Here is a 15,527-nt window from a genome sequence, read left to right as displayed (position 1 = left end):
AATCTAGCATATGAAGGGCCATTTGGTGTATCTGTCAAATAAGCCCTCTGACCCAGCATGTCAGTGTCTTGGACTTGATCCTATCACTACACTTGCACAGAAGCAAAATGAGATACAGAAAGGTCCTTATTAGGTATAGCACTGTTTGTAATAACCTTGGAAAGCCCTTCAGTGTCCACCAATAAAGGGATTTGTAAGTGCCCAATGGACACCAAGGAATAAACATCAAGGAAAAGCTTTATGTGTAGAGACCCAAAGATCTCAAATAGAAATATACTTCCTAAATAATAATACAAAAAAAGGTAGCAGACATTATATACAGTATTCTACCCAATTTGTATATAAAGGGGGAAATATACATGCATTTGCTCATATATGCAAAAATATCCTGGAAAGGGTACACAGGGAAGGAGATTAGAATATATAAATCTACATAGTTATTTGCTTTTAACGCAGAGACTCTCTGGAAGACACCAAGAAGCTAACAATATTGGTTTCCTATAGCCAGAGTGGATAACATAAGGGTACAGGGTAGGAGAAGACTTTAAAAAAAACAAAACAAAACAAAAACTTTTCTCTTATTTTAAATTATAACATATATACAGGAAAGTATATAAAATATAAACTTAAGTTTAACAGAGAAATGAGACAGCGAAGACTGAAAGACTGTTACCTGATCAAGACAGTAGACATTGCCCCACACAGAAGCACCCGGGGGGGTCCCTGCAGTCACTGTCCCCCCTCCACCCCCACAGAGCTGTCTCCCACACTGATATGTATGGTAATCATTCCCCTGCTTTTCTGGATACTCTGACTTCCTAAGCAAACACCTGTAAACAGTATTGTTTATTTTGTCTCTTTTTGACCTTGGCATGAGTAGAACTGAAGGAACTTTTTCTTGGTAAAGATCCAATCCCTTGGAGCATTTGGGGGTCCTCCGCAATGAGGGGGACAGAACCTGCACTGGGCTGAAGCGCCCATGTGCTGCTATTCTGCATGCAGAGTACTTAAGACAGTATCCAGCTTGGGGGGGGCACCAAGGCAGCCCATGCTGTGGCTCACTGATGGGTGACATGTGGGATCAGGTAACAGGGAGGAGGTGGTCAGGGACCCACAACTCAGATGGGTTCCTCCACCCAGTGGCAGCTTCAGGAGAGGTCCCAGGGCACATCCTTGTGGGAAACACTGCTGCCCCATACAGCCATTCTATCCAGAAGACAGGTTCCCTGGGGGGGTCCCACGGCTGGAGAGTCCACACAACCCCATCTGAGGCCACCATGGATGGCAGTGTAAAAGGTTACCCAATGACTGTGGATAGGATGGAGATGCCCAAGATCCTCTCATGTGCCACACGTGTCCGTCGGTTGCTGCTGAAACCTGGAAACGGCTGCCCTGCCCTGGGCCACAGTGGGAGTGCAGGGGCCTTGGTGGGAAACAGTAGGTCCCATCTGAAAATGAACCGTTGCTCGAAGACCACGAATGTCCTTAGCACCAGATGAGACCAGGATGGCCCTACCAGGCAGCTGGGGCTGAGGTAGCTCCTTGTGGGCCACCAAGAGCCTGGCCCCAGGGGTGGGCATGGGGCCCAGGGGTGTGGTGGCAGCTTCCTGACCCGTCACTCAAGATCCCTGTGCACTGCTGCAGGTGGCCGTGTGACAACATATTAACATTGGGCCGTGCTAATTTTGAGGGACACTCGGACTGCTGTTTTGGGCTGTCATGAATAGTCTCCACTTGGCCCTGGTGCAGATGAGCCTCACTTGCCTAGGCTCCACCCTGGGGGTGGGACTGCTAGCCCCCAGAGCAGGCTCTCGTCCTCAACTTGACCAGATAGTGCCAACCCCTTTCCCCAAACGTCATTCCAGCCTGTGCTCTGCCATCTGTGAGTGCTTCCAGCTCTACGTCCTCTGTCCACACTTACTACCACTGCAATGCTTAACTTCTATCATTCTGATGGGCGTGCAGAGGTGTCTTGATGTTTTTTACTCTGATGACGACACCAAGTATTTTCACCTATAGAAACTGTTTGGGCTTCTGCTTGGTGAAGCGCATACTCAAGTTTCTTGCCCATATTTCCATGGGGTTACCTGCCTTTATATCCTAGATGCTAGTGTTTTGTCAGTTAAATGTTGTGAATGTCTTCTGCCATCGTCTCGCTTGTCTTTTGTTTTCTTCATCGTACTCTTTGATGAAGTAAACTCTGTTTTGTGGCCGTAGTGGTGGCACAATTTATCAGCCTTCTCCTTTGTGATTAATGTTTTCTGTATTGTATAGAAGAAATTCATCGTTCTTAATCATCACAAAGATATAAGCTTATCACCTGAAAGCTTTCTAAATTTTATTCTTCATAAGTAGGTATTTATTATGCCCAAAGTTATGATTATTATTTTGTTATGAAGCAGAAACCCAATTTCCTTTTTCTTTGTGAATATACAGTTGTCCCAGCACCATTTACTGGAGACCATTCATTCCTCCTGCTCTCTTAGACTGCCTCAGTCATATATGGTGATCATAAAATCTAGCGTCTGAGCCAGAAAAAGTTAAGAATAAGAGGGTACTATTCAATTATGTCAGGACAATAGGTGCATCCTGGGACTGTCCTGAGCAAACCAGGATGTGTGGCTACCCAGTCATATGACAAATACTGACACGTGCACGGTGCTGTTTCTGGTCTACTGTCTGTCCCTGCCTGAAGGCCACCTGCCTTAATTAGTAGAGCTTTACCGACGGCTGGATGTCTGGTGGAGCAAGTCATTTCACTATGTTCTTAATCTTCCAGAAGTCTTGACAGTTCTTGGCCATATAAATTAGCTTGTGAGATTCCACCAAAAAAGCCTCAGGATTTAGACTGAGGTTGCACACCGGATCTACAGATCTAGTGAGGTGGTTAGAACACTGGGTCCCGGGATTTGGGAGCACGGGGAATTGCTCCATTTATCAGAGCTTCTTTGAAGGTGGTGTGCACTAATATTCCTATTACTTTCCTGGTGCGGCCAAGTCGATGAAAACGGTCTTACAAATTCTTTTTTGTAATACTTAAGTATTTGTTATTTTTCGTGCTCTTGTAAAAACCAGAAACTGCTACAGAAACGCAGAGATGGTTGGCAACTGAGAGGATCACACTAATGCTCCAGCAAGGTCTGACTTTAAATGGAACACATTTTTCTCCTCCTCATTCTTGAAACCACCCACCCCCTTCTCTTGCTTTTCTGTAGAATCCTTTGTTCTAGGAACTTGGAATCGATACTCAGTAATGAGACTCGGATGGCCAGCGCCGACGCTGGTCATGAGACCACTATGGAGACTTGAGGAACCCGGCTGGCAGGATGCACCAGACTTCTATCGAGGCTGCCCGGGCCCTGTATTTTTCTACAAAAGCCCTCAGACTTTTCCCCAATGTGGGTCTGCCATTCTGAAGGCATTAGCCTGCTACAGCGTCATTTGCCTGGCGAGCTAATAAACTATTGTTCCTCTTTATCCCCAAACTCCGTCTTCGTGTCATATTTTGGCTCCAGAGCAGAGATCGATTTTTGACAACACACCTGCTTGTCGCTGGTATAAAAAACACGATTGACTTTTGAATCTAATAACTGCTAAATTTTCTTATTAACTCTAATAATCTGGCTGCAGATTCTCTGGGGTCTTCCATGTGGACAGTCACATCGCCTGTGGGTGACAGTCATGCCCTCCTTCCCAGAAAGGGAGACAGAAATTACTGTTTGAGCAGAAGCCTGTATTTCTATCAGTCTAAAAGTACATCTGCAATGGGTCATAAACCTCAAACTTCTTTTTAGAAAATTTTATTTATTTATTTGACAGAGAGAGAAAGCAAGAGAGGGAACACAAGCAGAGGAAGTGGGAGAGGGAGTAGCAGGCTTCCCGCTGAGCAGGGGGCCTGACGTGGGGCTCGATCTAGGACCTGGGATCATAACCTGAGCCAAAGGCTCGATCTAGGACCCAGGGATCATAACCTGAGCCAAAGGCAGATGTTTAACAACTGAGCCCCCCACCCAGGCGCCCCTCAAACTCTTCATAAGGCAAACAATTTAGTAGGAATTTAAAGGGATAATTCCAGGGCAAAAAGAAGGGGAAACTCTCTGTTGAAGTTAATTTACACATTATGTTACAAATATCCTACCAGCCACCTGGAATTTACTTTTAGGATAAATACTGGCTAATTATATGAAGCTAATTTGCAAAAGAGAAAGACCAACACCAAGCATACCTCTTCTTTTAAAAAAATAATACCAAATAGGAACCGTGTATATATCCTTACATATAATTGACAGTTAAAAGACTGAGAGCCTATTTAGAAACTTTACCTCGGTGCCCCCGGAAGTGAAGATTATGTCCTGAGGTTTCCCACCTATCATCTTCGCGACGTTCTCCCGAGCTGTGTCAATAATGTCCTTGGCCTTCCTACCTTGAGAAACCAGAATGAGAACTCATTAGCGTCACTTTACCAAGCCCAGTAAACACATGTTTAAAAGAACAACCAGACAGACATGGGGCACCTGGCTGGCTTGGTTAGTGGAGTGTGTGACTCTTGATCTCAGGGTGGAGACTTCGAGCCTCATACTGGGTGTAGATGACTTAAAAATAAAATCTAAAAAAAAAAAAAAAAAAAAAAAAAAAAAAAAGAACCAGACACGCAGGAACAACTCTAAGTGGGCAATTCTAAGATGACCCACTGTCCCGTTAATGTGAACACAATAGGCCACAACCTAGGAATAAGCCGGAGAAGGGGCAGCAGCAAGATAGGAGCAACTCAGTGACAGTGACACCTACGGAGACTTAGTAAGAAGTGGAAACAGATACGGGGGGACGCGCGGGAACCCTAAAATCCCCAAAGTCATGGGCTTCCTCTTACCGGATGCTACAGGAGAGGGGAAGCTGTGGCCATCTGCCTTGCTTCCCATTCATCAAGACAGGAGGGTGAAGGGATGAAATAATTTGCTTAAGATCACGCTGCAAAACAACAAAAATAAGCAAAAAGAATGCTCGTGACTCCTCAACACAAGGCACAGTGCTGCATCTCAGCGCAGGCCCCTGGGGGGCACAGGAGAGGCCCCTCCCATCGGGGCCACGCAGCCCAGCTGTGAGCTAGTTCCACCATCTGGCATGGATGAAGGGACCAAACTGTATGTGGCAGAGAAAGGAAGGCGCCAGGATGGGATCTATGACAATAACTCCATTCTTACTTGGTCTATAGATCAACAGTCTTTGAAGTGCGTTACTATTCAACCCTACTTGGAAGAAAAGAAAGGCACCAAACTACACACTTTCTCTCTGTGGTTCCGTGCATGTGAATCACACCCCACTAAAGCTGTTGGAGGGGAAGGACATAAAGGGTGTGGACCAACGAGTCCCGGGAACATAAGCTACTGGAACACACAGGATCACGTCCACTGGGGACAGGTCAGAGAACTGCCAGAAATGACCCTCTGGTTGCTCTTTTCATTTACTTACAATTTACATTTTCACTTAGATCTAAGGCCCCTGGAAACAAAAGTGCATACTCAAGGAGATTAGGACATCTCATTAGAATGCTAATGAGATGCTGTCATTGGACTAACTTTCCATCTGTGAGTCAGGACAGAGGCCTTGTTCTTAGGTGTTTAGGAGTGAAGCTTCCTGTTTGCAACTTACTTTCAAATGATTCAAAGAAATGATAGATCCAGGTAAAGGAAATAAGTGCAGGTGTTCGCTATACTATGATTTGAGCTTTTCTGCAGAGGTTACATTCTAAAATAAAACTTTGGCCCTAGGAGTTAAAAAAAATAAACCAGCCATGGGATGTTTGCTACCAATGGCTCTCTCCCCCACCCCAGATACTAATTCAGTCTTTATCTTTTTAGCAAGTAATGTCCTCAGTTGAGGAAATTAGGATATGGCCTGAATGTCAGAGCAGGACCTTCCTGTCATGTTCTCAGGTTTGCTGATGGCACTGTCATGGGAGAAAGTTCCTTCTCTTACACATACACAGGTGCTTCCTTGTAATGGGAAGTATGCCCCTGCCCACAACTCATTCGCCAGGGTTCATGAAAAAGCAGTAAATTTAGAAAAACAGAGATCGAGGTAATATGGCAACACCATTGGATCTAGGTAGGAGACACACGGGTGTCTATTTTCTTACTCTTAAATTTCCGGAATGTTTGAAGTTGTTAGTGATAGTAAATGTAAAGGGTGGTTGGTAATTGTAACTGACATAAGAGAAGACTCTGAAATCGGCCTTTCAGGACATAAGAGGGAGAGTAAGGGGCATGTGTGGGTCCCATGATCCATTAAACCAACCCTCCTTCACTCGGCTGTTCTCATACCAGAGCCCCTCTACTACCTCCCAGCAATGGCCCGTTTCTCCTTTCCCATCTCCACCCTATTCCGTTCCCTCTTGAACTCACTGGCAATCAGGTATTCTGGTCCCTGGATTCCCAAACCCACTCTGACCAAGGTCCCCGTGTGCCAAATCCAGGTCCACGCCTCCTCCCCTGCCAGCAGCTCTCCCTCCTCTTCTATGCATCCCTTGCTGGGCAGGGCTCCAGATCCAGATGGCGGATGGCCCCTGCCCTGGCCAGGTCCTCGAATCCTCTCCCCCTCAGCAACTCAAGACTGATAACCAGCTTGGTGCTGCAGACTCTACTCATTCCACCTGGAACCCAGTAGATTATATACATATTATCTCCGACAGACATCTGAAACTACACTTGCTCCAAGTTAAATACATGATTTCTCCCCCAAACTTGTTCCTCTTACCCTTTCCTATCTCAGTAAATGGCGACTCAGACCTTCCAGGGGCCCGGGGCCAAAAGCTTTGGCTCTTGCCTTTCTCATATCCTGTTATCCAACCCCACAGTAAATCCTATAAGGCTCTGTCGTCAAAAATACTCAGAAGCTTGCCCCACCTCTGCAATGCCCAGCCACCTGCTGAGTCAGGGCCACCGCTGAAATATTCTAGCAGGCTCCCAACTCCACTGACCCCATCGTGGTCCATTCTCCAGGCAGTGGCCCAAGGAATGCCCTGAAAACACCATACACTTTGTACCCTGTGCCTTATCCCTCATCAGAACAGTGCTTGGCATGCAGGAAATACTCAACCAATATCAGTTGAATCAGCTGTTCTCAAAATGCCATCTGGGGAGCCCTTGGGGTGGGGGCAAGGCACTTTTAGGGGTCCATCAAGTCAAATCTAGTTTCATAATAACACGAAAACATCATTTGTCTTTTTATTCTCATTTTCTTGAAAGTATAGAGTGAAGCCTTCCAGAGGCTCCCTGATGTGAGTATCACAACAGATTGGATGCAGAAGCCTTCAACCTGCTTGGGTCCTTGTGCTTCAGCTACTGTTACATGGAGGTTTCTGCATCTCATAGCAAAACAATATATTTTCCAGATTTGCTCATACACAATTTTTCTTGAGAGGTGGGTATAAGAACCAAAGAAACCATACTGCGAATCAGGTTTCATAATATGGCTTTCCCCCTTGACCCAGATGCTGCTACTGTGTGTCTCGGTCGTTGCTGTAGTCCGCAGCATGGCTCTGACAGGACCTGGAACTCCACTCCCGGCTTCAGCCTACTCAATGTGGTCAGTCCTTGACTCACGGACCCTGATGTTATTTCCAGATTTTTACTCTCACAAGCAAGGCTGTGGTAAACATCTTGGGTATCTAAACTCTTTCCATATGTCCTTAACATTTTTCCCTAACTAAATTCTCCCAAAGGAATTATTATCATCATTAAATCACAGTATTGTGAAAATAATTAAATCAACCTATCATAAAGGTGATTTTCTTTCTTTTCTCTTTTTTCCCTCCCCTCCCCCCACTTCTACCTGAGTATCAACAAGTGAATTGCAGTGCATACTTTAGTTATGGTTCTTAAAGAAATGAAGGCCGTCAGGACAACCAGAAAGCCACTGAAAGGTTTCATCAGGTCAGGAAGGGGAATTGTTCCTTCAGCATTATTCCTAAAGTTCTTTATAAGAAATGCTTTCTATTAGCATTTACTTGCCCTCTGTATTCTCAAGTTTAACGCATCAGGAAGTACAATTTTCCTAGAGGAAAAATTAGATATGAGGCAATGTCCAGAAGAATGGCCACAACATACATACCAAATAAACCAAGAAATAAGTTAATGAATGACTAGAACCTGATTTCGAAAAAGCTTTTAGTTATGAAGTTGTGAAATTCATACTAAACAGATACAAAAACCCATGTATGTCTGTAAAGTTGTATATAAGTACTATTAAATCCTAGGGCTTTGCGGCAGTGTCTGAAAGCTCTTTTAGTTCCTCATAATCCACAGTTACGACAGTTTATCTTAATTATCTCTGATAAGCATTAAGTAAGAAAGGGACAGCCAGCTGGCCATCTGAAAAACATAACGTAAATGGTGACATAAACTACTGATTTAAAGTAAATTATTTTCCAAAACTGCCAATTTAATGATCTGTATTAAAACAAGAATAAATGGGAAATAAGAATTTATTATAATGAAAATAAAGAATTTTAAACTAATTTTCACTTAAAAAAAAAAAAAAGGCCAGGATTATATGCAATCCTGATGATTTCAAAGATCTATTTTGCAAATTTTTCAAGGAACCACTGAGACAGATACATGAAAGGGTTTTAATGGGTACTGTTATTACAAATAGCTCTTAATAAGACATCTTTTTCATCCGGGCAAGGAGGATGGGGCAGTGTATTAAAAATGAAAGGTTATGCTATCAACAGGCTCCATGTTCAAATTTGGACTTCTCTGAAAACTAACCCACAAAAATTTCTACCTAAGGTTTGTATTTACAGAAAATCTATTCAAAAGCAAATGATCACAGGTGGTGTACAATTTCTCTAAGACTGTCTCTGCCCACCTCCCCCATATCTCCAGATCTGTGAGCACCTTCTAGGATTACCTGCTGGGTAAGGACTGCTGGGATTTCCCCAGGCTTCCCTCATGGCCTCGGTCATGGCCTGGATGACTTCTGGCTCAAGGGGGGTGGTTGCATTATAGTCCATATAAACTTTCCTGCTGGAAAGAAAACACAGATGTGCCTGTTAAGGACAAGGAGATGGAGTATGGGAGCACAGCTGCACTCTGTCAGTTCAAGAGAGCAAACGCCATCAAGGTCAAGATACCTCTCTGCAGAAACACCACGCAGCCTTCCACAAACTGCACTTGGACATCTCCAAATCTTCATGAATTATGGAAAAAATATGCGTAATTTCCAATAATCTAGTATTTGCTAGTTTCCTTTATATAATCGCTAGACCATCCACTTAGATTTTCTTTTTTTTTTTTTTAAGATTTTATTTATTTATTTGACAGAGAGAAGGAGATCACAAGTAGGCAGAGAGGCAGGCAGAGAGAGAGTGGGAAGCAGGCTCCCTGCTGAGCAGAAAGCCCAATGCGGGGCTCTATTCCAGGACCCAGAGATCATGACCTGAGCCAAAGGCAGAGGCTTTGACCCACTGAGCCGCCCAGGCGCCCCTCCATTTAGATTTTCAAAAGTCCTTTCCACCCCTTGGTAGGATCAATGGCCCCTGAGCCTCAAAGTCTACCCAAGGGTTCTAAAGGACAGATCGGCTCCTTGCCTCCAGATGGAAGGAGGGGGAAACATGAGCACCGAGGGAGCTGCACCTTCCCGAGGGCTTCCTAACTTCATCGGTAGCTTTTCTTTATTTCTCTGTAACCTCTGGGCTGGCGGAAGGCTCAGGTGACCTAGGCACTCATTCCTGCCCACACCCTCCTCTTTGCTCCCTGACCCTGGGCAGGCCTACTTCTCCCCTCCTACTTTCAGTTTCCAGCACCTGGCATGACCGTGCCCCCCACTCCACTTTCCTTCTTAGGTCTTTGTTGCATCTTCAATTTCTTGTGAAGCTCCCTGTAGCTCTAAATAAAATTACAGCCCCCAGTCCCCTTCCTCCTTCCTCTGTCTCTCCATGGTACTCCTCAGTGTGTGACACACTAGACTCTGGCCCTGTTTACCACTGCTGGCCTTAACAGAAAGTCATACATCAGCTCCAGAAGCTCACAGCCTTTGTTTCCCTCACTGCTCTGTCACTTACACTGGGGACAAGGGCTGGCACACAGCAGGGGCAGGATTTACAAAAGAACAAAGTGTCACAGAAAAGCACAGCTCCTGAAAGATTTTTACCAATATCAAAAACCTTCAGAAACATATATATATATATATATGGAAATCCTGCCTAATACTATTAATTTACCTGATTTTAAAATCAGTAACAATGTTTAAACAGATCCACATGAAAATTCAAAAACAATTACCAACCATGGCTGTTAAAAGTTTTTTTTTTTTCCCCTACCACAGAGTGTTTTATTTATTTTTAAATATTTTACTTATTCATTTGACAGAGAGAGAGCAGAAGCACAAGCAGGCAAAGCAGCAGGCAGAGGGAGAGGCAGATGCAGGCTACCCACTGAGCAGGGAGCCCAATGCGGGGCTCGATTCCAGGACCCTGGGATCATCACCTGAGCCTAAGGCAGATGCCTCACTGACTGAGCCGCCCAGAGCCTCCAAACCACAGAGTGTTTTTATGCAACACCTTGTTCATAGCTGTCCAAAGTCACCTGATAGGTTTAAGGCTTTGGGAAGTTAGACTGGCCACGGTTGGCCACTCTGGCATTGGGAATCTCCTGGTCCCGTTGTGACTTAACACTGCATGCGCCCTTAATCTTGCTTTCACTTCCTATAGCACCCCACATTTCCTCAAACTACTCGGGTCTGCTCAGTGACTGCAGTTTGTCAATCTGCTGGCAGACTGACACATTTATGGCTTGAATTTCAGATTAACGTTTTATAGATAACTCTGCTCCATGACTTGTTTCCTCCTTAAAATGCTCTCAGTATTGCATGGGAAAGCTCAACTCTACTATGCTCAAAACCAAAATATCATAAAGAGGTATGGTGAATTTCCTCTCCACTCCAGTCTCCCTCAGGGGCTTTTGCTCAGCTCCCTTTGCTCAGGCTCAACCAAAGCTGACTGCCTCATCTAAGAAATGTTCAGGTTTCGGCCTGGACCCGAATTTTAAAGACACACTCATCGCTCACGTTCAGGCAGACGGGATTGCCAAAATAGAGGAAGCAACGTCTCAGCAACCAGAAAATGCACAGCTGCAGCGGGTTGAAGACACAGTGTGCACTGGAAGGCCTCCCTGCCGACCTTCCCACTGTCCCCGCGGCTCAGGCAGGAGCCTGGGGGCATCGGCCTCGGTCCCCCCTTTCCCCACACCAGTGCACCAGCCAGACCTGCGGCTTGCGTCCCGGTACCCGCACTGCTCCGGCCACACGCCGGGCCACACCACCGCCCTCCTAGATTTTACAAAGATTTCCGGCGTCCCCCTACTTCCTCACCTGTCCCGCACCCACCCGCCCCTAGAACACACCCCGAAGTCCGTCCCGAGCTCCGGGGCTCTGCTCCCTGACCGCAGCCCAGCCAAGCCCGGCCGCCCACGTCCGCAGGCTGGGTTCAAGCCCAGGGGCCTGCGCAGCGACTGTTCCCCTGCCCCGGACGCGCTTCCCCGGACGCCACCTCGGCGGGACCCCTGCCTCGGCCGCGCCCCGGCTCCCACCCGCCGACCCGCGCCGCATCCCCGCGCGGGACGCTCAGGCCTGCGGTGACCGCCAGCTGGCGACCCCTCCAGGCGGGACCCCTCCCCCGGACAGACCACCGGGCCCCACCGGCCCCCCGCCCCCGGCCTCCCCGAGCCGGGCACCCCTCGCCCCGCGGCGCCTGGAGAGCTTCCCAGAGGAGGGCGCCGGCCGCCTCCCCCTCACGGAGCACACCTGTCTGGCGGGCTCTTCTCTCCACGGCCGCGGGGATGACTCGCCGCCCGCTCCCGCGCGTCCCTGCCGGGCGCCGCCGCCGCCTCCATCCCGACCAGCCCGCGTCCAGTGCCGTGCTGACCCACCGAACGCGCGGGTCTCCTCGGAGTGCGCCTCCCCGAGGCCCGGAGGGGGGCGGGGCCGCGAGGTCCGGGCCGCGTCCGGATTGGCTGCGCTGTGCACTCTGGCCAATGCCGGGGTCCGGCCCCGGCGGATGGCGATTGGCTGCGCGCGGTCAGGTGACGGGGGCGCGTCACTGGGGGCGAATCACAGAGGCAGGGAGGCGGGCTGCGGCGCGGAGCGCGGACTCGCCCGGGAGCCCGGACTCTCCCCGGAGCCCAGGTCCCGAGAGCTAACGCCCGGGCCATCCGGGGTCGGCCCTGCCGCGGCGTGCTTGCGGCGCCGGGAGGCGGGTCTGCAGAGTTCGGGGCGTGGGGGACGCGTAGTTGGCGGAAGGCGCGCGGGAGCTGAAGAAGGGGTGTCGGGGCCTGGGGCAGGCAGAGGAGCGGGAAGGGGGTTCCGTGACCCGGGCGGCGGGCACGTGGGGTGCTGCTGCACGCAGCCGACAGCTGCGAAGTCAGCTGTGCACGGGCTTGCCCTAACGGAGCCCTGAGCACGTGCACCGTGGTGCGCACGTTCACTCTTCCCTAATTTAATCCCGGGAACATCGAGTGCGTGCTGTTAGGAGGACATCGAGGGGCACAAAAGTTGAGCGTCTTGCCCGAGTTCACACGGTAGTGAAGGAGTCGGAATTTGAATTCAGGACTGCTTTGCCAAGAAGTTGAGTTTTATTCGGCTTTTCGAAGACTTTCTCAGTTTGATCCCCTGCTGGGGTCCAGAAGTTGTCTCTTCCAGCTCTGCAAGTCTCTACATTTCTGGGCTCCTTATTTCTTTTCATTCTTGCTTGCAAAATGAGCTCATGTCAAATGTAGCCAGAGCAAAGGACACACTTTTTTTTTTTTTTTTTTTTTTTTAAGATTTATTTGCAAGAGAGCAGGAGGAGGGGCAGAGGGAGAGAATCTCAAGCAGACCCGGTGCTGCGTGCAGAGTCCAAGGTGGGGCTCCATCCCACCGCCCTGCGATCACGACCTGAACCAAAACTAAGAGTCCACACTTAACCCACCAGGCCACCCAGGGCCCCAAGGACACACCAAAATTTAAGAAACAAAGAGGTACACGGAGCTCAAGGACAATCCAAAAGAGGAGGAAAGGGAAGGGAATTAAGAAAGAATGTCCAAGAACAGATGGGAGTGTAAAGTGCAGCTGAGAGGACATGTGGCAAGTGTCTACCTTATACCAGGATTAGGAGGCACTGATGGATTTTTTCAAGAAATTTTAGTATGGCAGTGGGGAGAGGGCAGAAGAGTGTGCAGTGAGTTGAGGGATGAATGGAACATGAAAGAATGAAGAATATGCTTAGCACTTTCCCAAAGGCTGAGAAGGGAAGGAGCCAAAAAGGGGGGTACAAGATTAAGGGAAATATTTGAGGGCCTGAATGTGTTTATATGCTGAAGGGAGGTAGCTGACAAGGACACTGGAGGTAAGAGCCAAAGCCCTGGAAGCACTGAGAAGGCATGAGATTAAGAGCAAAAGCGGGGGGCACCTGGGTGGCTCAGTGGGTTAGAGCCTCTGCCTTCGGCTCAGGTCGTGATCCCAGAGTCCTGGGATCAAGCCCCACATCGGGCTCTCTGCTCAGCAGGGAGCCTGCTTCCCCTTCTCTCTCTGCCTGCCTCTCTGCCTACTTGTAATTTCTGTCAAATAAATAAATAAAATCTTAAAAAAAAAAAAGAGCAAAAGTGGGTGGGGAAATTTGAAAGTAGGGGGCAGGTTTCATTCTCTGAATCTGCAGGGGATGGGAGCTGGAGGGTCCCCAGGGACAGCCGACAAAGTGATTCATTTCAAGCCCTTGGACCAATGGGGCAGTAGTTAGAGGGTTTGTGTTTCAGGGTGGAGATAGTAGTAGTGGAGTCAGAGAGACAGATAGTGCCCACGTGGCTGGTGAGACACCTGGAAAGAACAGAGCGCCTGCAAACAGAGGACTGGCTGCGGAGGCAACAACTGTCCTCCTCACTCTGACTAAAAGCAGCATCTGGTGCAACAGGCAACAGCCACCACCACTATTCCAGGTGGACTGGTCAAGCAGGTGCAACAGAGGACCGGAAGGATGTCTTAATTGTGGAGATAAGTGCTCAATAAAGACCAAACCAAATAAAGACCAATAAAGACCAAACATTTGAGGAATGCTATCTCCCTGGAAACAAGATAGTACAACCAACAGAAATCAGGCCTGAGGGCAAAGACAGTAGCACCCTCAGAGTAAATCTTTAATAGCGGGAACTCCATAAGGAGGTAAATGGCTGGTTTTGTTAAGGTAGTTAGTAAAAAACAAATTTAAAAAACATGTTGGACAAAAACTATAATCAAGTTTTATAAACTCAGTTGAGTTGCTGGGGGTTGGGGGTAGGGAAGAAGGAATAGAACACAGGGTTTTTAGGCTGTGAAACTATTTTGAATCATAGAGGCATACTTGTTTCATTGTTCTTAGATTTATTGTGCTACTCAGATAATGGGTTTTTAACAAATCGAAGGTTTAAGATTTCCATGGAGGACATCACTGCAGAGGGGCTGCAAACAGCAGGAGAACTGGAATTCCAAGTGGATCCTGCAGATGGGACCGAATCAAGGCAATCCTGTGATTGAACCTGAGGGAGGAGGTGTCGCTTCCTGGGGCCGAGCAAAGAAAGTGGTTTCCTAAGACGGAATCTAGTCCTGGTGACGATGCTGTGAAGACCGTTGAAGAGACACCAGAGGGTTTAGGATATCATGCATTTTTTCTTTTAGTAAAGGTGTTTCTCCGTTTTCTCACTTGCATTGTTTCCAATGAGAAATCAGCTGTTAACCTTTCTCTTTGTGCCTCTGAGCATCATGTGTCTTTATTTCTGGCCTGATTTTCATAGTTCTGCTCTGATTTAAGCAATTTAGGGTGTGATTTGGTATGAAGAGTGGGTTCCATCTGTCTCCCAGACATTTCGTCTTTCATGTTAGGAGACTGTAATGTAAGTTCTGTGTAAATTTTTCATTTTAGCAGGCAGAGGTTTGGTGGCCAGAGGTTTTTGGGGCCAGGGGCTCAGTGTGGAATTCCTTTGGCAGGTGCTGTCTGGCTGCCCTGGTGCCTCTGGGCAGGGGATGGGAGTCTCAGACTTACTGAGATAGAGGCTTCTGGGCTGGGCTGCTTGTGGCAAGTTCTGGATTTTTATTTTTTTGTATTTTTATTTTCTAAAGATTTATTTATTTGAGAGAGCTTGCACACGTGTGTGAGCAGGGGAAGGGGCAGAGGGAAAGGGAGAGAATCTTTTTTTTTTTTTTTTTTTTTTTAAAGATTTTATTTATTTATTTGACAGAGAGAGATCACAAGTAGACGGAGAGGAAGGCAGAGAGAGAGAGAGAGGGAAGCAGGCCTCCCGCTGAGCAGAGAGCCCGATGTGGGACTCGATCCCAGGACCCTGAGATCATGACCCGAGCCGAAGGCAGCGGCCTAACCCACTGAGCCACCCAGGCGCCCCCAAAGGGAGAGAATCTTAAGCAGACTCCATGCTAAGTGCAGATCCAGACACAGGGCCCTGTCCCAGGACCCTGTGACTGTGACCTTAGCTAAAATCAAGAGTTGGATGCCTAACCAACTGAGC

The 15,527-nt window shown here is 47.7% G+C and overlaps 1 protein-coding gene across 5 annotated transcripts in view; it reads right to left on the bottom strand.

Moving 5' to 3' along the window:
• SCLY (selenocysteine lyase) overlaps nt 1-11,969 on the bottom strand; it is a 43,482-nt gene extending 31,513 nt beyond the window's left edge. For 2 of the 5 annotated variants that reach the window (XM_047722132.1, XM_047722135.1), the window contains exons 1-3: nt 11,803-11,969; nt 8,911-9,026; nt 4,323-4,423 (exon numbers count right to left, since the gene is read on the bottom strand). In XM_047722132.1, coding sequence (XP_047578088.1) covers nt 4,323-4,423; nt 8,911-9,026; nt 11,803-11,891 — 306 coding nt within the window. In that variant the 5' untranslated portion in view covers nt 11,892-11,969. Of the gene's footprint in view, nt 1-4,322; nt 4,424-4,870; nt 4,969-8,910; nt 9,027-11,802 lie in introns of all 5 variants that reach the window. The other 3 variants (XM_047722136.1, XM_047722137.1, XM_047722133.1) reach the window with 3 other exon arrangements.
• Nucleotides 11,970-15,527: the final 3,558 nt, after the last annotated feature.

The sequence above is a fragment of the Lutra lutra genome, chromosome 3, assembly GCF_902655055.1.
Source record: "Lutra lutra chromosome 3, mLutLut1.2, whole genome shotgun sequence".
In the NCBI taxonomy this organism is placed as follows: Eukaryota; Metazoa; Chordata; class Mammalia; order Carnivora; family Mustelidae; genus Lutra; species Lutra lutra.
This window is presented reverse-complemented; position numbering and strand designations above follow the sequence as displayed.